At 42.9% G+C, this 25,431-nt stretch overlaps 1 protein-coding gene across 1 annotated transcript; it reads left to right on the forward strand.

The window, feature by feature from the left end:
- Nucleotides 1-2,169: 2,169 nt before the first annotated feature.
- skp1 (S-phase kinase-associated protein 1) lies at nt 2,170-24,211 on the forward strand. Its single transcript, XM_084320291.1, has 6 exons — nt 2,170-2,300; nt 7,836-7,935; nt 8,875-8,948; nt 11,951-12,094; nt 22,398-22,538; nt 23,423-24,211. The coding sequence occupies exons 2-6, from the start codon at nt 7,839-7,841 to the stop codon at nt 23,456-23,458; spliced, it is 492 nt and encodes a 163-aa protein (XP_084176417.1). The 5' UTR covers nt 2,170-2,300; nt 7,836-7,838; the 3' UTR covers nt 23,459-24,211.
- The last annotated feature ends 1,220 nt before the right edge of the window (nt 24,212-25,431 follow it).

Raw genomic sequence — 25,431 nt, forward strand, 5'->3', positions numbered from 1 at the left:
CACAATTGTGTTTCCGGGTTCCTGTTTTGCGCTCTGATTGGCCACTGACGCATGCTATTACGCCCCCCTTTACGCTCTCCCCTGAGACGCGCTGAAACCTACGTGTTTGTGCGACCATGTCGACCTGAACAATGGGGGATAATAATAAGAACGAGCCGCCTCGGCCGCTGCTGCTGGAGCTGGACCGAGTCATGTGAGACAAGCCGGCGGCAGCAAGGCGCACGGAGCCGGGGAGAAACCACCGCCTCGCCCCGCTGGTGCTTCACAGCGCGTCTCAGGGGAGAGCGTAAAGGGGGGCGTAATAGCAACAGCAACTTGCAATGGGCCTGGTCTACAAGATACACTATACGACTAAGGTACCCATGTACATGTCAAAATACTTCCCAAAGGTCAGTGAATACCACAACCACTACACCAGAGGAAGCTCAACAAATCATGTTAAACCCAGATTTGGCTCAAACAAGGGACTAAACACACGTTTCGCAATTATGCCACATCAATGTGGAACGCCCTACCCAAAGCTGTAAAGGAATGTGAATCCCTACCCACATTCAAAACCGCTCTTAAAGAGCACCTACGGGAGGCTGCAATTCGAAACTGGCCACCGTAAATGCCCAAAACCCCCACCACCTCCTAATAGACAGTCTCCTCCCCACCGCATGTATATATTCCCTCCCCGCCGTATGTATATTTCTCTCCCACCCACCCACCCCCTCCTAATGTACAGTCCCCTCCCCGGCCATCATATGTATATACTCTGTCAGGATCTAGGGGTAACAGTACTGTATATTTGAATACCGTTTAAGTCACAAATGTATCAGTACTAAATACCTATATGTCCCTATGCCATAAATGTCATGTATGTTGTGTATGTCATAAATGTCTATATGAATTGAAAATGGGGGACCCTGATGGAAACAAGACAAACGTCTTTCTCAGGTCTGCATCCCCTTAACAATTGTGTGTATTTATTGAGCCGTACTGTATTGTACCCATTCTGCAATCTGTTAAATAAAGTTTTCATTCATTCATTCATAGCATAGACCACCGCAACACTTCCGGGATTCTGAAATCAGGGAGGAGATTGCGGGGGTCAAATGAATGAATGTGGACGAGAGCCGTGATGTAAGTGGTTGCCGATGCGGCTGTGGGGGTGCTAGAGACATGATCGAATAGACGTTTATGCGCCTCACTCTCCTGAACACGGCGTGACCCATAACTAATCGATCAGAACTAAATCGGCAGAGAAAAAGCCCATTTTAAAGCACCTATTCCGCATGGACATGCGCAGAGTGCCCATGGAGTCTGGACGACGAGAGATGACGCTCGAATGAATTTTAGTTCTGATCGATTAGTTATGGGTCACGCCGTGTTCAGGAGAGTGAGGCGCATAAACGTCTATTCGATCATGTCTCTAGCACTTTTCCCCTGTAAATATCCTAACCCAACCCCCTCCAATGTACAGTCATTTACCTAGTATGGTTTTGTCAATAGTCCAATGTACAATTTTGTTTGTTTGTACAGAGTCTCCCCCCCCTCAATGTACAGTTTTGCTTGTTTATACAGTGTGCCCCCCCCCCCCCCAACCACCTCCAATGTAAATTACCCAGTATGGTTGTCAATATCCCAGTGTACCCAACCCCCCCCACCCAACCTCCTCCAATGTACAGTTTCTACGTCAAATGTATATACTCCCTTTTCTTGACTCCTTCTGTATCACAAACAGTACTGTATTTGCAAATCTGGTATGTCATAAATGTATAGATGTAGCAGTACTGACTATCTGTATGTCATGTATGTCATATATGTCCTGATGAATTGAAAATGGGGGACCCTGGTGGAAACAAGACGAAAGTCTTTCTCTGGTCTGCATCCCCTTAACAATTGTGTGTATTGAGCTGTACTGTATTGTACCCATTCTGCAATCTGTTAATAAAGTTTTCAATCAATCAATCAATCAAACCCCCACAGCCGTATCGGCAACCACTTACATCACGGCTCTCGTCCACATTCATTCATATGCTCCCCCCGCAATCTCCTCCCCGATTTCAATAACGCGGAAGTGTAGTGGTCTATAGGTCAGTGGCCAATCAGAGCACAAAACAGGAACCCGGAAACACAAATGCGTTGGTAAAAGCATACACACTTCCCGGAACACAGGACGCTGCAGCTCAGCTCAGCAGAGACGCACCAGAGACTCCAGTCCAGTGGTTGTTTCTTGGCTCTCGACGCTCGGTTCGCTCTGTTGGCGTTCCCTCGCCTTTTCTCTTTGGAATTGTTAGCTACAAATATTACCACCAGTAAGTAGCGAACACAGACCACGGAATAACGTGTCACCGTTTATTCAGCTGTGGCGGTTTTTTGTGAAATTATTAATTTCGCATTGTGTTTACATTGGTATCTGAATGGCCTGAGTGTGGTGGTCGCTAAGTCAGGCCTCGCCGACAACGCAATGTGCAAACTAATGTTAGCTGAGTGCTCGTTAGCTTCTATATATATCTACGGTTAGCACAGCTTGAGCTAACAAGATATGTGACGTTAGCGAATAGCTTTGGATATAACATTAGCGTTAAGATGGCACGACATCACTGTTATTTAGGCATTGTTTCACTTTAGACTTTACCGTAACGTTACATTGACTCAAATGTTATCACGATGAGCAACATGTCAGTTGACGCGTTAGCTAGCTAACAGCAAGCTGGCTAACATTAGCTGTATCATCTGTTAGCATCATCGCTAACTATCTAACTGCAAACTTGAGCTTTAAGCTAATGCTTATCGTACCATTATGCCATAACCACAGGTACACACTAGACACACAAGATCATTTAGTTAGCTAACGTAGCTACCTGCTAAATTGATAACGTTACCTTGACATTTAAAAACAAATTCTAGTCACATTTACATTTAGCATAGGATTCAGTTTACATTGTTGTTTCCTAACAGGGGACTTATCCCCACAATATGGAAATGTTTCTACATTTTGACCACATATGATATTACCAGTAAAAAATCTTGTTTAGCATTGTACATTAGAATACCACTAAATTTATGAATTCATATATATGCTATTCCTAATGGTCTTGACCAGTGGTTCTCAAACTTTTCACACGTCAAGGACCCCAAAATGTATCAGGCTGTGGACCCTTTGTATCAAGGACCCCCATCTGAGAACATTTGTTAGATACGATTAAGTCCAAATGACTAGTGTCTAATCTGTAACTGAAGAGGTAACGGTGAAACCGATCAAAACAGTCACTCATACAGTATGTTCTAATTGGGCTAATTCAATAAATAAATAAAAATTCCCTGTTAAAGAACTCCTGGGTGTCCCCGGACCTCGTGTTGAGAACCACCGGTCCAGAGTCCAGACAGTAGAATATGTACAAAACCAGAAGCCAGGGGAGTGAGACTCATACTAGATATTTCATCAGGTATAAAGTATGATGCTGCTCCATCGACAATGAATGTAAAACTGTTTTACTGCTATTTTGTGGACCCACAGAGCCTTTGTTTTTGAGTTTATGTTCTATCTTTACCAATTGATGGTCTATGGAGCAGCTCCAGACTTTACATCTGATGACATTACAATTTTGAGTCTTAGTGCTCTGGTTTCTGGCTTTGGAAGTTGCTCATGTTTGTAAATAGGGCTGCAACTAAGAACTATTTTGATAGTCGATTAGATTAGATGCATTGTCATCATACAGCACAAGTACAGTACAACGGAAATAAGTTGGCATCTAACCAGATTGCAAATATAACAGTGCAATAGCAATATACAATGTACAAGTGATTAAAAGTCATACTGGCCAGTGGTATAACAAGTAATATAGGTAAGGGATATATACTGATATAGATATAGTATATACATGTATGTAATAAAGGATTATATGATGCAGGTATATTCAGACAGATGTGGATGTATATATATTATATATATACAGTAAATATATACAGCATTATTGTACATGCTGTCATACAAAGTTATATGAGTAAACTATAGTTTGAGGTAGGTAGTTATGATTACAGTGTAAGGCAATTGTAGACTGTGAAGGCAGTAGGCAGGTATAAATTGAGTATAGGCTACAGAAACAAACTATATATATATTTTATGCAAAACTCATCTTGTACAATGCAATGATTGTAGGCCATAGGAATAATAATAGTGAATTCATAAATAGGGTGGTGCTCCCTCTCTAACATTTCTCATTGAAGCCAATGGGTGCCGTTAGCCACAGGTCAATGAGCTAGCTTGCAGCGAGAGTCATGGTATCCATTAACTTGGCTGGCAATTCTGAAGGTTCGCTAATGCTTAAGCTATAACTCGACATGGACTGGGCTTCGAAGCTTCGGTAGTAATTATCATCGAATAATCTAAGATTCATTCTTCCCACGAAGTTTCAAGTGTGGTGGGTAAATGAGAGTTATGCGGTACATTTTGTTTTCTGAAAGGTCTCATCTCATGTTCCTTGTGTGAGAAGAACTGATTTAAAAAATGAACTTTAGATTTTAGAACTTAATTTTCCGACAATGGCTAGGAGGTAAGAGTGGTCGTCCGTCCACAGGTATACAGGCAAAACTGGTGAGTGGTGACACCCTGGAAGGCATTTTTGAAAACCTCTGTTTTCTGTGACCTAATAAATAACTCAGTTTTCTGTCATTTCCATGTGGATGGGAGGCCAAACACAGAGAAAATACTATGTTTTCAAAAATATCAGTATGTGGTCAAGGTGCTTCTGTCTGAGACTCCTAAATGACCAGCTGGTCATCGGGAGCAGTTAGGGGTTAAGTGTCTTTGCTCAAGGACACTTTGACACACTGCCCAGGAGGAACGGGAAACAAACCGGGAACCTTCGGATTACCAGACGACTGCTCTACCTCCCGAGCCATTGTCGGGAAACAAAGCATTAGAAATTAGAATCGTTTATTTTTATTATCTTTTTCCTCCTTTTTCCGTTTTTCTCCCCTCCCAATGTTAGTCGTTATGCCAATTCCCAATCCCCTTCCTGGTCGCCTGTAGCTGTTCCGCAACCGTTCCTACTTCCGGGGTAGGCCTGATTGGCCCCGACAGGCATGTGACCCGCCGCGGCCACGCCCCGCGGCAGCCCCAGGAGCAAGCGCGCTACTGCTGGATTTCGCTTCGCCTTTCACATCGCTGCCGTTGGCGAAAGCAGACAAATGAATGACTAATTCGGTCAGAAATAACGTAACTAATAATAATAATAATGGATTGGATTTATATAGCGCTCTGCGTGACACCCCAGAGACCCCAGAGCGCTTACAGAGTCCATTATTCGTTCATACACAGTCATACCGGTGGTGGTAAGCTACAATTGCAGCCAGAGCTGCCCTGAGGCAGACTCACGGAAGCGTGGCGAATAATCATCGCCTACGGCCCCTCCGACCACCACCAACATTCATTCACATTCATACGAGGCAAGTAGGTTAAGTGTCTTGCCCAAGGACACAACGGCAGTGGGATGGACATGGGCTTGAGCGGGATTCGAACCACCAACCCTTCGATCATTGGACGACCCGCTCTACCCCTGAGCCACGCCGCCCCACAACTAACTAATAACGTTAGTAAGCACTGCTTATATGCTTATTATGTCTGCGGGGTACAGTAAACGTTTCTCCCGGTACATTCTGAAGAGCACACCGCTGTATGTTGGAGAACCAGCGGTCTTCCTCACTCGAGTGAGACTAAAGCCGTGCACAGCTCAGCCCTGTGAGACGCTTATGTCTGCGGGGTACAGTAAACGTAGAGCCATATGAAATCCGTTTTATTATTTTCCAAATTCCATTTCCCCCCCCCCAAATTCAATTTTTTCCGTTTTAATATTTCAGAATTCTGTATTTTGCTTTTTATGCTCATTTTACCATCAGAAATAGTGTCTAATAAGTGGGAATTAATAAATGTCCACAATTGAATAAGATATAACAGTCCATTTAATGTTTAAGTGCTGCAACTCAGAAATACAGTTCAATTTTACACAATATTTTTCAATTAATATTGTGACAAAATAAAAATACACATTTCAAGTGTAAACAATAGATACAGCTAGCTACTACTGACATTATCACAATGACAATGTTAGCCTAGCTATATTAGCCTAGCTATATCTATTATATTGTGATGAAATATAGTAAATAGTAATGCATAATTTAGGCACCTTTAGTTTATTTCGTTTATAAAGGACAGTGTATAATGACAATCGTTTGCATTAACAAATGGATGGGTGCACTAGATTTAGCAAGAAGCTATCATTTCCATCTATAGTCCTATGTACTGTAACGTTTCATAGCTATTTAAGTTTATTTAGATTATAAAGGGCAGTGTATAATGACAATCGTTTGCATTAAACAAATGGATGGGTGCACTAGATTTAGCTAGAAGCTATCATGTCCTAACGTTATAGCTATTTAATCACAATAGTGTCGCAAGTGTTTTTGCGGGTCCAGTCCAGGGAACGTTGACAGAATTAGCAAAACACCTTATCACCGGAGGCATAAAAGTCATTAGGATACTGTTGTGCTCTGAATTGAGGGCTTATTGCAGAATTTCTTAGCTTCTTGACGATGTTAACACTGAAGCAGCCAGACGCTTGAGCACCGCTGTGTTGTGTGTAACACGCTATAGTGTCCCCGCCTCCCCGGGCGCGTGTGCACCAAACGTTCCACCCAAAAACGGAATTTCAGTCCAGATTAGGCCAAATTCTGCAATATTCCACGTTTTGCAGTTGATTCCATTTTTATTGGTTAATTCCGCGATTCCGTCCGCGATTCCGTGAACGCGGATTTCATATGGCTCTAAGTAAACGTTTCTCCCGGTACATTCTGAAGAGCACACCGCTGTATGTTGGAGAACCAGCGGTCTTCCTCACTCGAGTGAGACTAAAGCCGTGCACAGCTCAGCCCTGTGAGACGCTTATGTCTGCGGGGTACAGTAAACGTTTCTCCCGGTACATTCTGAAGAGCACACCGCTGTATGTTGGAGAACCAGCGGTCTTCCTCACTCGAGTGAGACTAAAGCCGTGCACTGCACAGTCTCTAACAGTGTAACAGTAAGAAGCATTTTGGATAAAAGTATTCTGTACTTCTGTATGACAATAATGTATGCCTTTCAAATGTTAAATGATACACAGCGAAATCTACGCTCTCGCCTCTCATCCTGCTTTCGCCAACGGCAGCGATGTGAAAGGCGGAGCGAACTCCAGCAGTAGCGCGCTTGCTCCTGGGGCTGCCGCGGGGCGTGGCCGCGGCGGGTCACGTGCCTGTCGGGGCCAATCAGGCCTACCCCGGAAGTAGGAACGGTTGCGGAACAGCTACAGGCTTCCTGGTCGTTGTGCACTCTACCCCCTACCGTCGGTCTGGGAGGGCGGAGACTTATCACATGCTTCCAAGTTCCTCCGACACATGTGTACCCACTACCAGCCCACCACCTTTTTTCACCTGGCAGCACGGACTCTCACTGAGAGAGTGTAACGTGTGGAAGGTCACACTACCTCTCTTAGAGCCTTCCCTCGCTGTGCAGGCGCCCCGACCGAACTGTAGGAGCTTCCTCCCGCTGACTCTGCCAATCGAGCCAGTATGACGGCCGGCCAAGCCGGAATCAACGCTGACAGCTGGATTTGATACCAGTGTCTCTTGCGTTGGTGACGAGCGCCTTGTCCGCTGCGCCACCCAGCCGCCTTTAGAATAGTTATTTTGACATTGATTACTATGGCAGTGATTGAAGCATTGAAGCACTCCACTTGAGATAATTAGTTTGGTACTGTTGCCTATGGTCGCCTTGCTCATGCTAACTGAGGTCAACTCATTTTCTCTTTTTACAGGTCATGCCCACAATAAAATTGCAGAGTTCCGATGGGGAGATCTTTGAGGTGGATGTCGAGATAGCCAAGCAGTCGGTCACCATTAAGACAATGTTGGAAGGTAAGTTATAGGCCTGACTATTGCTAAACAATGATCAGTTCTGCAGCTTGCCATAGATGATGAAGACTGTCCACTATCCAGCTTGCTGCAATGGAGGTGACCTGCTGACGCAGTTGAAGGAACATTTTCCATTATAATAATAACTTATAATGTATAATAATTCGGTCATCCTACCCACATTCCCCCATGTCAGTCGAAACTCTACTTCGGTTTTTGAATTCTAACACGCAGCGAGTTGGCTCAGGGCTGCTGGTGCATTGCAACCAAACAACAGGCTACTGTCCATTTAGGGCATGAAATGACTTCTCAAACGTCTTGTTCAGCATTATCCACATGTTTTGTAGTCAAACAATCCCGCTTTCAGTCCAAGATACCTGTATTTACATCAGTAAGAAGCACGGCAGGCAGCGACACCCTGACCTGACTCATCTCTGAGTGCCCGTGATTCTACACTGTTCTCATCCGCTGCAGCAGACAGCGTTTCCCCAAGCACTTGCTGTGCCAGTTACTGATTTGAATAAATATATATAAATAAATAAAAACACACACTTTTCGATGGGAAGCTACAGGTTTCATGAGAAATGTGTTTATTTTGAGAAATGCTACCATTTACAATATTACAATCATTGATTAGGCTAAGGTCTATTTCTCACTCTTTAAGATGGCTCCTACCGTGGCCTACCGTAGTTTAAGTCTATATTTTGTGATTTTGTGTGAAGGGGGGGGGGGGGGGGGGACTAGCAAAGTAAGATTTTCAATATATTATTGACAAATAAATATCTGAATCTCTCCATATTAACAGCAATTAGGCTAAGTCATCAAAATGAATTTGACAATAATGATATGATGTTGAGAGAATCTTAACGTAGGCCAAGTAGTTTATACTATTTGTAAAATATGTTTGAATGAATTTGTCTCATATTGTCACTCTCTTGACAGATTTGGGGATGGATGACGAAGGAGACGATGATCCAGTGCCTCTACCTAATGTGAACGCTGCCATCCTCAAGAAGGTAACGGTAGCAGGATACTGAAAACAGACACGGTTGAATATGTCGGCGTGTATATACTGTAGGGCTGACCCAGATTAGTCGACTAATCGATTGAAAGGAGCCGTAGTTGACTGCCAACCTCTTAGTCGAATGCAAAAAAGAATATTTATAATATATATTTTTTTAATCATTTCCAAAAGCAAAGAGGCCTAGCAGCGTGGCTAATGCTAATGGTGCGCATACCAGCGAGGCTAACTGCCTAAGAAAATGGGCACAGAGGCACTGAAAGAGGATTTCACCCATCTAATGAACACACTAGACTAGACAAATATCAAGATGTATCCATCAGTGGACCAATTGCATGCTTTTGCAGAGGACAAGAAGCCTTCAGTCGACTCCTTCAGACATTTAGCACCCCCCACAGCCCAAATGGAATGATACATTTAATTTTTTGTATTAATTTTGCATTGTTTTGCAGTATATTGAAGGAATAATACACCAGAGGGAGTGATATTATCAAAGATCTCCCAGTCAACCGTACGTGACAAAGGCATTGAAGTCCAGCCTACTACTTTTTAATAGCTTTACTAGATTGGCGTCAGACATAGAACACCGCTTAGGTTAGGTTTAGGTTTACTTTATTTGTTCAAGGGGGACAGTGTACATTAATAAAACATTTTACAAATGTAAATGCACCCAATTTTAGCCAAAAGGCTAATTTCCATTGGCAGTCCCCCTGCCAGAAGGTACAGGCTAAAATCATGTGTTAAAAAAAAAAGGGTTAGCAATAAAAACAGAATAAAATCAAGATAAATAACATTAGAACACAACAAAAGCACATAGACATAGTAGGGATACAGGTCACAATACAGTCATGGACACAAGGACAGAGCACATCATGACATATTAAGAGACCCAGACATAGACAGACGCACCATATCCACACACACACGCATACACAGACACCTCAGTGTTGACAGTTCTGGTTTTCAATGAGCCATTCCCTAACCCTGCACTTGAATGAATGGTATGATGTGGACACTAATTGTTTGAGGAATTGAGTTCCATTCGTGGGATGCTCTGTATGAAAAGACGGCCTGGCCAAATAAACTTTTTTTTGAAAGGGATTGTACAGTCCCCCCTTGCCGCACCTCTAGTGTTCCTGGTTGAGGCAGACTTGAGGTTGATGAAACCGGACAAAGGAGGAGGAGCCAATCCACACTTTATTTTAAAAACTAGACAGACGTTTTGATATAGGGTCAGGTTTTCCCAACTGAGTAGATTATATTTTTTTTAGAATGTGACAATGATGGTACCTGAATGGTTTCTTGTCTAGAATTTTTATTGCTCGTTTGTAAAGTGATTGAAGTGGTTTCGGAATGGTGGAATGTGAATTGGACCAGGTTATCAAACAGTATGTGATGTGGGAAAGAACCATTGAATGAAAATATAGCTTTGCTGCCTCGGTTGAAAGGAAGTTTCTTATGTACCTGAAGTTTGATAGGCTGAACTTTACCTTATTGCAGACTTTTTTTTATGTGATTTTTGAAGCTAAGGTTTGGGTCTATGTGTAATCCTAAATATTCTGATACTACCTGTAATTTCTGACCTGAGATGAAGATATCCTGCTCTGCAACTTCTCTGTGGTGTCAAATAGATGAGACGATTGCATAATTTTACAAGTAGGCTAATTATTATGCTAATTTGACCATGTTGATGGGAGACGGACAACGTTTGTTACGTTATTCCAATAAAAGTCACCAAGCGTAGGGCGGCTACGTGGCGTAGTGGGCAAGGCACTCGCCACGAAATGCTGGAGACCATGGCTCGTCAGTTCGAGCCCAGCGCTCCACATTTGCTTTCAGTTTAGCTGGTCGTCCATACTAATACACATTGGCCGTATTAGGGGGTGGGAAACTGATGGGTGGGGATCGGGCGTTGTGGACAGCGACTCCTACAGGTCGGTTGGTGCGCCTGCGCAGTAGAATCAGGAAGTGTCGGGGGCAGCGTGAGCCTACCACGCGTTACTCCTCGCCACTGAGAGATCGAGCTGCGCAGGTGAAAAGATGCGACTGCTGTTATCTCAAGTACCGGAGGGGACTTGTGCTATGTATGACTTAGTCCACATTGCAGCCGGCTTGTGGGAGGCAAGAAACAGCGTCCGTGACAGGGGAGGGTTGAATTGGATGATACGAAATTGGGATGGGAGAAAATATAGAAAAGTGGGAGAAAAAGTGGATAAAAAAAAAAACAAAAAAAAAAAGTCACCAAGGGTTTTTTTGTCAGCCTCTTCTTGGTAAGTGAGGGTCATTATATTATCTTATTATAATCTTACCTGTCTGATGCAAATACATTAAACTCTACTCTGCGATCAAAGTCCTCTCTGCTTTGACAGCAGCTATAAAAAGGCTATGTCTTTAATTCTTGTCCTCCGCTTGCATAGTGTTGAAATGAGTTAATAAACCGCTGGTTTATGATATTATATTAGCATTTATAATGCGCCCCCAAGCCAATTTTTACATCGGTCCGGGGCGTAGCCTGCTGGGTATTAAAAAGTCTTAAAAGGTATTTAATTCATAATACTCAATTTAAGGCCTTAAAGGCTATTAAAAAGTCTTACAGGTATTACATTTGGGGGGGTGGGGGCAGTCCGGCTGTCGGAAGATGAAATTATATTAATATAGGAAATGTTTTTGGTGGGCTAACGGGAGCTTGGTGCATCTGAGCCCTGCAGATGCCCTGTGAAAGCTGTGTTTGATTTAACCCTCTCGTTGTACAATCTCACATGTGAGTGTAGAATTCTGAGAACTGAACATTCTAATGGGCGATGGTGTAACGACGACTGCCGGCCATCGACGGACGCAGAGTTATAGAATTCCAGCATAGAATTCCGAGAGAACATTCCAAAAGATATGCCTCCTCCGCCCGACGAAAGACTGTTCAGGTGGCTGTCATTGTCAACGTGGATCTCTGAGGAATGTGACAATGTGATCATCTAAACTGTAAACCCCCCCCCCCCCCAGGTAATCCAGTGGTGCACGCATCATAAGGACGACCCTCCTCCCCCAGAGGACGACGAGAACAAGGAGAAGAGGACGGATGACATTCCGGTCTGGGACCAGGAGTTCCTCAAAGTAGATCAAGGCACCCTGTTTGAATTAATCCTGGTGAGTACATAAGCGTGCACAGCCCTAGTGCATACTGACGATTTCAGTAGCCGCTGGTTAACACATTAACTGCCACGCAGTTTGCCCCTCTCATACCACTCTCTGCCACCACTCTAAGCCTATGGAGATGTTCACCTTCTTTGCAGGGCTATAACTTTTTTTAAATTGTATTGCTAAATTGACATGACTGGCCCATTCAACATCGATTATCTATCGTTCAGGATGTAGGAACGTTATACTTTTTCATTCATAGATTCATACGAAAATACTGTCTAGAATATAAATATGTTTTTATCGTTTTCTGCAGTAATTCCTAGAATGCTAGTTATAGGCCTAAACGCATAATATAGATTATCGATTGCAGTTTATTCGTGATACATGCTATATTAAAAAATCCAACTGAATACGATCCTAAACGTTATGACTCATCATGCGCGGATGAACGGAGGGGCGGGGGGGCGTGTCGTTTATAATTCCGTGATCGTCAGTAAATGCTTTATGTAGTATAGGTGATATATTGATCAGAGCAGTTTGCATTAATAATAATAAACAATCACAGATCCCACTTATTTAACATAGATCGACTAGATCTACACGGATGTGTGTCTAGAGTCCCGCAACAATATGTGACTGCCGGACGCATTTCCCAGATGCATGGAGATCACCATTTCCGGTTGTAACTCGCCCGATCATCCACCAGGCGGCGGTATTGAAGCGTTGCACGGTTGTGCCGAGTCCCACTGTTGTGCCGAGTCCCACTGTCTCAGCCGAGGCTGGGTGAGGGAATTATGAATACCATGGCGAAAAAATGAAATATGATCTCAATAACGTCGTACGCCATGGAGTGGTGGAATTCGCATGACCTTGAAACCCGTCGTAAGCCGTTTTTGGCGGTGGATGTGTTAATCTGTAGACTAGATTGGTCATATCATTGCATATATATTAACACTTTAACTGCCCAAGGTTAAATTCATGATATACCATCCCTTGCCAGCTCTATTAAACATGGAGAAGTTCCCCTTCTTTGCAGGGCTATAACTTTTTAAATTCTATTGCTAGATTGCCATTATTAGGGCCCATTCAATGTCCTATATGTATTGTTCATGGTGTAGCAACGTTAAACTTTTTCATTCACATATTCATACTAAAATATGGTCTAAAGTATAAGTATGTTTTCATCTCTTTCTGCAGCTTTCTCCAGAACGTGATTTATAGCCCCAAATGCATTATATTGATGATCAAATACAGTTTGGTAGCGATCGGTGCCAGATGAAAAATTTCAAATGGACGTGCTTCTAGAAGTTTCTACGTATCATCTGATGATGACCGGATGGGCGGGGGATCGTTTATAATTCCGTGGGCAACGTTATACCATTCATCTAATGTGGGTCATATGTTCATCATAGCAGTTTATATCGAACACGGTAATACTACACTCTAAAACTCACCCCAGTCTCCTCGGGCCGTTGGGCGATCAGCGTGGAGTAGACAGTTTTCTATTATGGGATGTTGAAATCCCCGATCTATTTCCAGGTTGTATAATAGTATATACGTCCAAATCATGTTGTTTTTCGAGTTATTTCCACCGATCGATGTTCACTGTGTGAAGACAGAGTCTCTCTAACATTAGCGAGTGCCCGGACCCCATATGGAGTGAGTCCTGCCGGTTCAAAGGTTGACATCCGGTTTCCATCTGCCGATCGGCCACCAGATGGCGCTCTTGAACCGCTAGAGGGTTGAGGGGAGATCAGCAGTGTGTCTCAAGGCTGCAGAGGGGAAATATGATTCCGATTACAGATTTTTGAAATATTGAATATCAAAGACGATTTACGGCGTCCTCGGCAACTTGAGCATGGCTAGGAAAGACGCCTAAACACGTTCCCGGCAGTTAAAGTGTTAAAGGGGACATGTCTTGCTATTCCTTTCACTATTTGGGCAACTTTACACAATTCCTGTGAGTCTATGGAACACATCTGTAAAGTTTTTTTCAAAAGAATTCATTGTTTTGTATTTCTAATCAAGTACTCTAAAGCAGCATTTTTCCACTTCAAGATTTCAAGCTGTTTTGGGCTGGGCTCCGCCCATAAGCGCTTTGAGTGACAGCCACCCACACAGTCCGCATGCGAGTGGCAGACAGAGAGAGATATAGAGAGATTGAGGGGGATACTAATTAATTTATCCCACGGGATAATGCATTGGTAACTTGTTTCAAATGACAATATATACCTCTGTGAATATTATTGCACGGATCGGAATACGGGCGTGCGCGTGGGAGCATGCGCAAAGTTATTTTGACAGTGATATGCGAGTGCTCCCGACTGCGAGGGAGGGAGAGAGATAGAGAGAGAGAGACATGCATTTACACACAACCTCCCGACCGCACGGAGCAGGAGCTTCTCTCACACACGCGGTCCCCCTCTCTCTATCTCTATCTCTCTCTCCCTCTCTATCTCTCTCTCGCTCGTTCTCTGCTGTCTGTCGGACTCGGCACCCTGTTTGAGTCGCACTGTTGAGCGAAATTGTGGGTGGTGACTACAACCACAGAGCCAATCCGATCACAATCAGCTCAATCAGTACCTTATTCACGTCAGCAATACCGTCAAATCAGAACGGCTTAATTGAGTGAGGGAAGATCTCATGAACTCGAGACTGAACTGATGAGTCAATATGATAATTAGAGACACAGACCACATTGATATAATCTCCCATTGCTAGGAAACGATGCTAAACACTGGAAAAGGCCATTTATAATGCATGGGACCTTTAACACTTTGATTGCCACTCACGAGTTTTCTCCGATTTATAATAGTTACGGTGAAAGCCACTCACGAGATTTCTCGGATTTTTTATTTTTTTTAGCGATCTGAAATCATATTGCATCACGCGAGCCTACCCTAGCCTACCCAAGAGCCGCCGGCAATCAGATGTGGAAAAAAGCGCCCCCTATCGTCTCCCAGATGACATCAGGGATTTTGGAATGGACTCAATGAAAATGGATGGGGGAAGAAATCCTGTACTCCACATTTTCCAGTCCACTGATGCAGCCGGGGTTACCAGAGTTCATTATGGATCCTCTGAGCGCCGCGGATCATGAGTTCTACTGTATACATGTTAGATCTATACACTTATTGATTTTTTCCGAATGGTGATCAGGAATTGGAATATACCAGTTGGATACCATCTGATGTCATGTAAGGAATCTATGTTATCAGTGTTAGGATAATCAGACTTGTTTTGATGAAGATATAAGCTGTTTTGTGCTCTATCGGTTTCACTGTAAAATCCATGAGGAAATGAAAACGGCTATCAGCGCGCGGCTCGAATGGGCGTGCGTGTATGTATAATATTGATCATCTAGCGTTTATTTGAAAACTATTAATAAATAGGCCGACAAATATCAACGTTCTGGAATATTCCAGTAAAAGACGATTATCACAGAATGGCCCAGAATGGGCTGTTTTTTTTTACCTCAAAACGGGTGCTTTTCAAAATGCTCTCAAACGGAAATGAAGTGATAAAAAACCAATCTGCCTTGACAGCACTGACTGGAAAATGATTCTTTGATAAGCGACGGGCAGATTAGACACATAGCCATAATTTAAAACATAGATTAGGCGATATTAACGTTAACATTGAAGTGGATGGTGGCATTCAAGCACTAAGTCGTGAAAGTGTTAAGGTAGCTGTCAGAGAGAGAACCCTCCAATCTGTGATGTAACTGGGTTCTCAAACCTTTTCATGTCGAGGTCCCTTAAATTGATACACAATAGGCCGTCGACCCCCATGTTATAAGACAGGGACTCCCATCTGAGAAGATTTTAGTTGTGGTGGGATGTGATTAAATCCAGAATTCCATAACTATTGTAGTAGAGGAGATGATAGTGGAGAAAGTCCTATATTCTAGTCAATTAACCCTTTATTCGCCAAGGACGAGTTTCCACGTCATTCTCCGCCATGCGTAATCTGCCAATGACGCCATAAGGCGTCTTTGAGATCAATATTTCAAAAATCTGTGATGGCAATCATATTTTACCCACGGAGACTTGCGATCTCCTGTTGATCTCCTCTCATCTCAACTCTCCAACGGTTCAAGAGCGCCATCTGGTGGCCGATCGGCGGATCACCCAAACAGGAAGTGACTCGCCGGAAGTGGTGCTCATCCATATTCGGTCCGGGCACTTGCTATCGTTAGCGGGACTCTAGCTCAACACACTGGACAGCGATCAGTTGCCAATAACTCGATAAACAACATGATTTGGACGTATATACTATTATACAACCTGGAAATGGATCGCATATATCAACATCCATTAATAGAGATATTTCTGCTCCACGCTGATCACCCAACGGTCAGAGGAAGCCGCGGTGAGTTTCAGCATGTTTGATTATTATTAAACGTATAATCTGCTCTGATATATATATCTCCCATACTACATAAATGATTTAACGTCGGCCACGGACTTATAAACCCCCCCTCCGGTCACCAGCAGATGATGAGGCAAGACGTTTAGGACCTTGTGCAATTGAAAGTTTTATTATGACGTCAATCGGTATCAAACTACATTTGATGATCTAATATATGTATTTAGGGCTATAAATCACGTTCTGCAGAATGCTGCAGAAAACGATAAAAACATATTCTTTAGACCGTATTTTAGTATGAATATGTGAATGAAAAAGTAGAACGTTGCTACATCCTAAACAATAGATACTTGACGTTGAATGGGCCATAGTAATGTCAATTTAGCAATACAATTTAAAAAGTTATAGCCCTGCAAAGAAGGGGAACATCTCCATAGACTTATAGTGGTGGCAGAGAGGGGATTAAGATCAGAATAATCCCTGGCAGATAAAGGGTTAAATAGTGAAATGAAACTCCTGAAACCCCCTCAAGGACCCCTGGGGGACCCCTGACCCCACATTGAGAACCACTGCCATAGACAATGAATGGGGCTCTGATTTCATGAGGCCATAACATGTCTGTGTGAGATCTGGTAATTCTGGTGCACACCTTCAAGCAATGCTGCCTGGAATATAAACCTCAATATGGGTGTAAGAGTTCACACAAACATTTTATGGCCTCAGTCAGAGCCCTAATACATATCCGTTACATCACAGATTGGAGGGTTCTCTCAGATTTCTAGCTTTAGGAGAGATCGGCGCATGTCCAGAAATACTGACCGGGGCACAGGAAGAACATTCTCAACATGGGGGACATTCTCCTTTAGCACAACACAAGGATTCTGTGTCTTCGTACAACATCACCGGACGCCATTCAAACCCCTCATCCTCGGCAACTGTCATAAATCGAAGGAATACGTGTGATTATGTGTGTAATAAATCAACATTGTTATTTTGGGGTTGAAGTGACCCTTTAACATTTGAAAGATAAACCTTTTCACCTTTCACGTGCAAACCATGGGTGGGGTTTTACTCGTGTGCAAGGGTTGGGCAACAGGTTCCTGCACAGCCATGGGATTCCAGGAAGTGAAACATAAGACAGAGTTGCTGTCACCCGAGTAGGTTCAACCTCCCCCCAGCTCCCTTTCTTTGAAATGTGTTTACGTGCAGCCAGTGTTGGTCCCGGAAACCCTCTAGAAAGGCCTCTGAAATGACGTTCTGGTACCGGCCGCCGCAGCAGGTGGCAGTCTGTCTCAGCAGCTCTCCGTTCCTCCCCTCTGTTTCTCTTTTCTGTTCATGCAACTTCTCAATCATATTCTTAAGATGAGATAAGATATTCTTTTATTGATCCCATTGGGGAAATTCGGGCATCATAGCAGCATGGGGGGGAGGGGAGGTACAGGTATGGGCATGGTAATAGTAGAAAGTTATAAATATAGGCAATCATTTGACAATTTTGATCTGATTATAGAAAAATATGAGGAAAAACATTTACTAATAAATAATGAACTCTGAATATAAGAACATGAGAAAAGTAAAGTCTAATTCAAAGGTGCAGATGAGGGACTGTATACCCTATCAGTTATATTATATGTTACAATAAATATGGGCAATAAATAATTATAATCTGAATTTATTAGGGATGCATCGAATATTCGGCCACTGAAATGTCTTTTCACTGAAAATATATCACAGAATGTCAAAGAACAGAAACAACCTGTAACCTAACGCGTGTTGTTATGATGATGTCATCAAAACGCGGCTTCAGTCATTACATGCGCAACGTGAGCTCTTCAGTCCTGCGTTCTGCAGCCTGTGATAACTCCTCTTGGGACTCGGGAGTCGCGCTGTTTCTATGTAAACTCTGCGCGTCCAATAAATGCGTCTTTAACATGCTTTATATCCTCACCATTACTATATGCCCGTCGCGGTTAAAAACCTTTTTGATTAACGTTAGCGTTAAGCTAGCTAACAAGGCTTCCGGTCCTCTTTCACTAGTCTCTCTTAAAGCTACGTCATCCCCCGCTAATAGTCACGGGAGATGTAGTAAATACAACAGTCCTTCCATGTAGGCTAGAACGCCGTGAATTATGACAGTAGTTCAAGTTTCTTTATTAGTTGTCATACAAAAATACAGAGTACTTTTATATAAAATGCTTACTGTAGCCACTACAGTAACATCATTAAGTCTGCTATAAGCTATTCTCCCTCTCGTGTGTGCAGATCTTTATGCAGTTTTAAAGCACATTGGCTTTGTTCTGAATGCACATTTTTCTGTAGTTATCCTACAGAGAAAAGAAAATGCACTTGACTTGGAATTAATGTACTGTATGCATTCAGAAGTGCTGAATAAATGTTTTATGGACCCATAATAGTGATTATTTATTATTTAAGTTAAGTTTTGCCATAATCTGGAGGCGGCTAGGTGGTGTAGTGGGCAAGGCACTTGCCACCAGTGTGGAGACGCTAGGATTCGCGTGTTCGAATCCAGCTCTCCACATTGTTTTCAGTTTAGCTGGTCGTCCGCAGTAATACACATTGGCCGTATTACGGGGAGGGAAAACTGAAGGGTGGGGATCGAACGTTGTGAACAAGCGACTCCTACAAGTCGGTTGGTGCGCCTGCGCAGTAGAATCAGGAAGTGTCGGGGGCAGCGTGAGCCTCCCACGCGTTACTCCTCGACACTGAGAGATCGAGCTGCGCAGGTGAAAAGATGCGACTGCTGTTACCTCAAGTACCGGAGGGGACTTGTGCTATGTATGACTTAGTCCACATTGCAGCCGGCTTGTGGGAGGCAAGAAACAGCGTTCGTGACAGGGGAGGGTTGAATTGGATGATACGAAATTGGGATGGGAGAAAATATAGAAAAATGGGAGAAAAAGTGGATAAAAAAAAAAAAGTTTTGCCATAATCAGGGCGGCTACGTGGCGTAGTGGGCAAGGCGCTCGCCACGAAATGCTGGAGACGCTGGGCTCGTCAGTTCGAGCCCAGCGCTCCACATTTGCTTTCAGTTTAGCTGGTCGTTCATACTAATACACATTGGCCGTATTAGGGGGTGGGAAACTGATGGGTGGGAAACTGATGGGTGGGGATCGGGCGTTGTGGACAGCGACTCCTACAGGTCGGTTGGTGCGCCTGCGCAGTAGAATCAGGAAGTGTCGGGGGCAGCGTGGGCCTCCCACGCGTTACTCCTCGCCACTGAGATCGAGCTGCGCAGGTGAAAAGATGCGACTGCTGTTACCTCAAGTACCGGAGGGGATGCGTGAATATTAAAGGCAACCAACTTGTGTTCGGCTTTTCTACAACCAACTACCAGATTCACTCGTCACTGTACATCACCTCTGAAGTATAAACAAAGCCCATACAGTTATGAAATGCGCTGAACTAGAAAGCGTAACGTTATGTTTCGCGTTTTTAACAACCAACTACCAGATTCACTCGTCACTGTACATCACTTCAGCTCCAGCAGCAGCAGCGGCGGTGCTCCGTTGAAGCCCTTCAATGACAGCGCTCTCATATTTTGCGAATGCATAAACTATATCTTAAATTATGGCTATGCGTCTAATATGGCTGTCGCTTATCAATGACTTCGCGACAGCCATATTAGACACATCGCCATAATTTAAGATATAGTTTATGCATTCGCAAATATGAGAGCTCTGTCATTGAAGTGGGTGGTGGCAGCATTACTAACAGTAGCGATTTTTATTGTTTTGTCATGACTAAACATAATCCCAACATAGATAGGAGGTGTACTGTATGTCAAATGTCGGTCATGTGGTGGAAGAGTTTAGTACAGTCACACAACAGAACACCAGTGTTTCTAGTAGATATGTTTATTAATATAAATAAACACCTCTGTCTGAACTGGTTCGACCAGCGCTTCTGCCGCGTCTCTCAGCGGAAAAGGGCGTGTGCTAGGGCGGTCACGTGGCCGTGTGGCCAATCAGAGAAACGCTGAACGAAAACACAACAACACAAGTTGGCTGAACACAAGTTGGTTGCCTTTAATATTCACGCGGAGGGGACTTGTGCTATGTATGACTTAGTCCACATTGCAGCCGGCTTGTGGGAGGCAAGAAACAGCGTTCGTGACAGGGGAGGGTTGAATTGGATGATACGAAATTGGGATGGGAGGAAAATATAGAAAATGGGAGAAAAAGTGGATAAAAAAAAAAAGTTTTGCCATAATCATATATTTTTCCATAATCAGGTAGCTGAACAACATTGGTAAAAAAAATTCTATTCTATCATTTTCGGCATTCGGTTTTCGGCCAACTGTTTCGGCCAAGAATTTCCCATTCGGTGTATCCCTAGAATTTATACTATGAGTAAGAGTAAACGGTATACAGAGATGCAGTATTTTGTACCTCTACTCCTGTACCTGTGACACAGCGGAAACCATTTTCAATGGTTTCCAAGACGACTCATACTGTGCATGTAAATGACACAGTCTCCTCCTCTAATAATTGTAGTAATTACATTTTAATTCGACATACCGTATATATATATATATATATATTTTTTTTTCATCTTTTTCCCCCTCCTTTTTTCGATTTTTCTCCCATCCCGCCCTTCCTGGTTGTTGCGCACTTTCCCCTACTGTTGGTCCGAGAGACCGGAGACTGTCACATGCTTTTCTCCGACGCAGGCCAGCCTGGCCGCGCAGATTCTCACTGGGAGAGTGTAACGTGTGGAAGGTCTCACTACCTCTCTCCAGATCCTACCCTCGCTGAGCAGGCGCCCCGACCGAACTGTAGGGGTCGCTGTCCACAACGCCCAGGACCCACCCGCCAGCTTTCCCACCCTCTAATACTGCCAATTGTATTAGTGTGAACGGCCAGCCAAGCTGGTGACAACGCCAGGAGCTGGATTCGAACACGCGAATCCAGCATCTCTGGCGTTAGTGACGAACGCAATCTCCGCTATGCCACCTGACCGCCCAATTCGATGTTTGATAATTTTCCTCCAGATTAATCCATCAGTCAACAGAATCCTATGATTTTTGGTCAACGATTGTTCTTTTATTAGACCCTAATTAATTACAAATTAAAAAAATTAAACACTATTCGGTGGAGTGCAGCTCATTCAGGTGGTGTGACCCACCGTTCAAGAGTAGGGGAAACGGTAACATCATCCACCTCCACTGGCTTCCAGTCAAGTCCTGCATCAACTTCAAGATCCTCCTCATCACCTACAGATCCCTTCACTCCCTTGCCCCCCGGTACCTAGCCGACCTCCATCCCTACATCACACCCCGGAGGCTGTGGTCCTCTGATTCTGGTCTCCTCTCCATCCCCACCACCAACCTGCGCACTGTCGGCCCCAGAGCCTTCTGTGTTGCCGCTCCCACCCTCTGGAACTCCCTCCCTGCAGACATCCGCAATGCTACATCCCTGGACTCCTTCAAATCACTACTCAAATCTCACCTCTTCATCAAATGTATTAATGACTCTGCCTGACTTCCCTTCTTTACCCAACTGTCCCTCTGATTTCCTTCCCCCTCTTCTGTTAAGCGCCTTGGGTTCCTTGAAAGGCGCTATATATATTTAAGAAATTATTATTAGTATTATTATTCTAGGAGGCGACTGGTAGTGGTAGCAGTAGGTGCAGTGGTATTTGTAATAGTAGTAGCAGCAGTGGTATTTTAGACTGCATTTTTTATATAATGCTTTTATCTGAAGCTCTTTACAACTTATGCTTCACATTCACTCACAAACACACACTGACGGCGGAGGCGACCATGCAAGGTGATAACCGCTCTACCTCCTGAGCCACTGTCACCCAGTAGTAGTAGTAGGTGGTGGAGTGTAGGTGTCTCCAACTCCTGCTTGTTTCATGTAGCACTGACTAAATCTCTTCCTCTTGTTTATGTGTCTCTCTCGTCCTCGACTCTATCTAGGCTGCCAACTATTTGGACATCAAAGGCCTGCTGGATGTCACCTGCAAGACGGTGGCAAACATGATCAAAGGCAAAACCCCAGAGGAGATCAGGAAGACATTCAACATAAAAAATGACTTCACAGAGGAGGAAGAGGCCCAGGTACGGCATAGATATATATGCAAACATACGGCCCGCACACAAACGGGCTTATCCAATACCTACCCATCCATCTGTTAATCCATTATCTATCCATCCATCGCCCCCTTTTGCACCACGTCTACGTGGATTGCCAATTCAGCTTTTCAAAACAACCTACGCATTTAGTTTGGAAAAGTAAAGATTCCAATCCTTTTCAGGCATGTTTACATGATTACATCTATGTTCCAGGCAGAATCTCGAATCAGAATCTTTTTGTATCTGAATTGGGACCTCGATGCCAGATTTAATTGCTACCACATTGTGTTTATAATTAACAGCTTTGGATTGACTATTACTGTATGCAAGTGTAACTTTATATATATATATTTTTAATAAATGTATTTAGTTACAATTATTTTATTTCCACGTATTCATTTTCTGCTTCTAGAAAGTGAAAACACTAAGTGTTCAACTATCTGGATCGGCTGAAAAAGTACTCCTCAAAACCCTGACTGTTTCACATTGTAATCATTATCACATAACACATGTCTTTATATAGCAAAGCACACAGGATCCTGAAAGACCCCAACCACCCAAACCACAAACTATTTGACCAGCTACTGACGGATACTCTAAATCATCACATGAGCATACTGTGTACACACAAAAGTGACTTACACATACACACCACATAAGCACACTTATTACACACACACACACACACACACACTGCTGCTACTTACACTGCAGAATCAATTTATTTTTTGTATTGTATTGATCATTGTGTATTGTCTACCAAACCACTACGCTTGAGGAGCCAGGAAAAACAAGCATCTCTGAATGTATGTACATTTAAAAAAAAAAGCTGTGACAATAAAAGCATGTGAATGTATTTGTCGACTCAGGTGCGTAAGGAGAACCAGTGGTGTGAAGAGAAGTGAGGATCCTGTGAACACTACCAACACATTGAAGAGGACCCTCCCAGTTTACTGGTTGCACTGGCGCTGTTCATACTTGTTAATATTTACATTTAGTAATATTTAGAGCCACAGAACCCCCCCCCCCCCCCTCCTTCCTTTTACGTGTTCTCTCATAGCATGACCATTTGAATCGCTTGTGTGGTGCAAATATTCTAATGAAACAATTCTTTTTTTTTTGCATATTTTATTCCCCGCCCCTCCCCCCTCTGTGTTTTATTCACATGCAATGGCTAGTTCTTATTTCCCTCTCTCCAGAGTAGACAACACACCTCCATCTCACCCGTAATTAAGAATCACGGTTGTCTTTTTTTACTGGACATGTTTTTCTTGTTTTGTTTTCTTTCGAGTCAATTGAATAATAAATGGATTTTTGACAACTGAAATGAAAGTTTATTGTTATTATATATTTTTTCTTCTTCGGTAAATGCATTTAGTTTCTAAGCTATCCTTAAAACAAAACTGAAAAACAAGTCATGTGAAGATGACGGTCTGTTATTTGGAACTCTGAAGGTCGAGGTGGAACTGTGTGCATTCATGTCCTGTGGACGACTAGGAAGTACCTGTAAAAGTCACACAACCTTTTGGGTCATTCTCTTTACTTATAATGTATTGAATAGGATTTTTTTTTCTCAAGATATGCTCTGATGGTGGTATTTAGGATTATCCAACCATTCTATGTTCAAGGAATAGCCAAAATAAAAGCTATGAAAAGGATTGTGTTTTTTGTGTTTGATTTAAACAAGGCAGACGTTTGAAGAGTAGACTCGTTTTTGAAGTTGACCTCAACCTCATTTCCCTTTTTGCAACTTAGTTACATTCATATCATGAGTATATGTGACATCTACAGAAAGTAAACAGGCTATTCATATATTAGTAACTGCTATGTTATTTCATGTAGTCGTGTTTTAGTGATCTAAACGTTCTGTAACTGAACCCTTGCACTGAAGAACCATATAATTTCTTGGACAGCCCATGTATTTGCAGTTTTAAAATCAACTTAGTGTGAAGTCTTTACTGTCTTGAACTATGAATGAACACAACACACTAACTTAGCATATTTAGATGATAGTTTGAAAACATTGTTCCTCTGAAAATGCTAAAATAACGCATGGTTCTTCATCTGAGGTCATCTCAAGGCCCTCCTGGCAGGTTTATTAACCATATTCACATGGTGGCTATTTTGCCTTCATGTAACGCTCGGGTTGGGTTCCCAGGTGGGAACAAACCCAACCTGAGCATGGCCATCATGTGAATATGGGCAATGAGGTCCCTCTGTTGAAAACCACCCTGTAAACCACAAACAAATAGAGAAATGGTGCAGGTTTTAAAAATACTTTTAATACGTCAAACAAAACAAAAAAGTATCACATCGGAGGCAGAAGTATTTCAATGCGTAAAAAGATGCAAAAGCCACAATTTTGTATTTGCTCACTGATCTGAATAGCCCTGCACATGACCATGTGTGAAGTACTGTCATTTCTGGCCCGAGAGCACCCTCTAGTGGAGAGAAACGGAACAAAGCAGCCTTGCTGTACAAATGATCAACTTACACTTGTTGGGTTTTTCCAAAGCATGGTAAGCGTGAGGTTGATGCTGCAAGCACAGCATACAATTAAAGTCTTTGTCTTCTCTTTTTTAGCACATGTATTTTTGGTACACTTAAGTCTGAACATGCACAGGTTGGAGAAATTAACACGTCTTTTTGAACACAACTGCTGTAACTTGGTGGATAGAAAATAATGCAAACTTCTGCACAAAATCTTTCTCTTTCTTTTGAGAACACGAAACAGAAAATGAATGTATTGCTTTTAGAAATGGTGAAACTAAAGACTGTACTGAAACCTTTTTCTTTCTTTTTTTTACAACATTTTCTCCTTTTTTATACATAAAAAACATATAAAAGTGTATAGATAGGGAATTCCACATATAAAACT

Source organism: Notolepis coatsorum (genome assembly GCF_963971535.1).
Source record: "Notolepis coatsorum genome assembly, chromosome: 8".
Classification (NCBI taxonomy): domain Eukaryota; kingdom Metazoa; phylum Chordata; class Actinopteri; order Aulopiformes; family Paralepididae; genus Notolepis; species Notolepis coatsorum.

What these genes read in the sequence shown, in the direction of transcription:
- skp1 (XM_084320291.1), top strand. Translation starts at nt 7,839, where the DNA reads ATGCCCACAATAAAATTGCAGAGTTCCGATGGGGAGATCTTTGAGGTG. An exon ending in CATTAAGACAATGTTGGAAG is followed by an intron (nt 7,936 to 8,874) that starts GTAAGTTATAGG and finishes CTCTCTTGACAG; the next exon opens with ATTTGGGGATGGATGACGAA. An exon ending in CCCTGTTTGAATTAATCCTG is followed by an intron (nt 12,095 to 22,397) that starts GTGAGTACATAA and finishes GACTCTATCTAG; the next exon opens with GCTGCCAACTATTTGGACAT.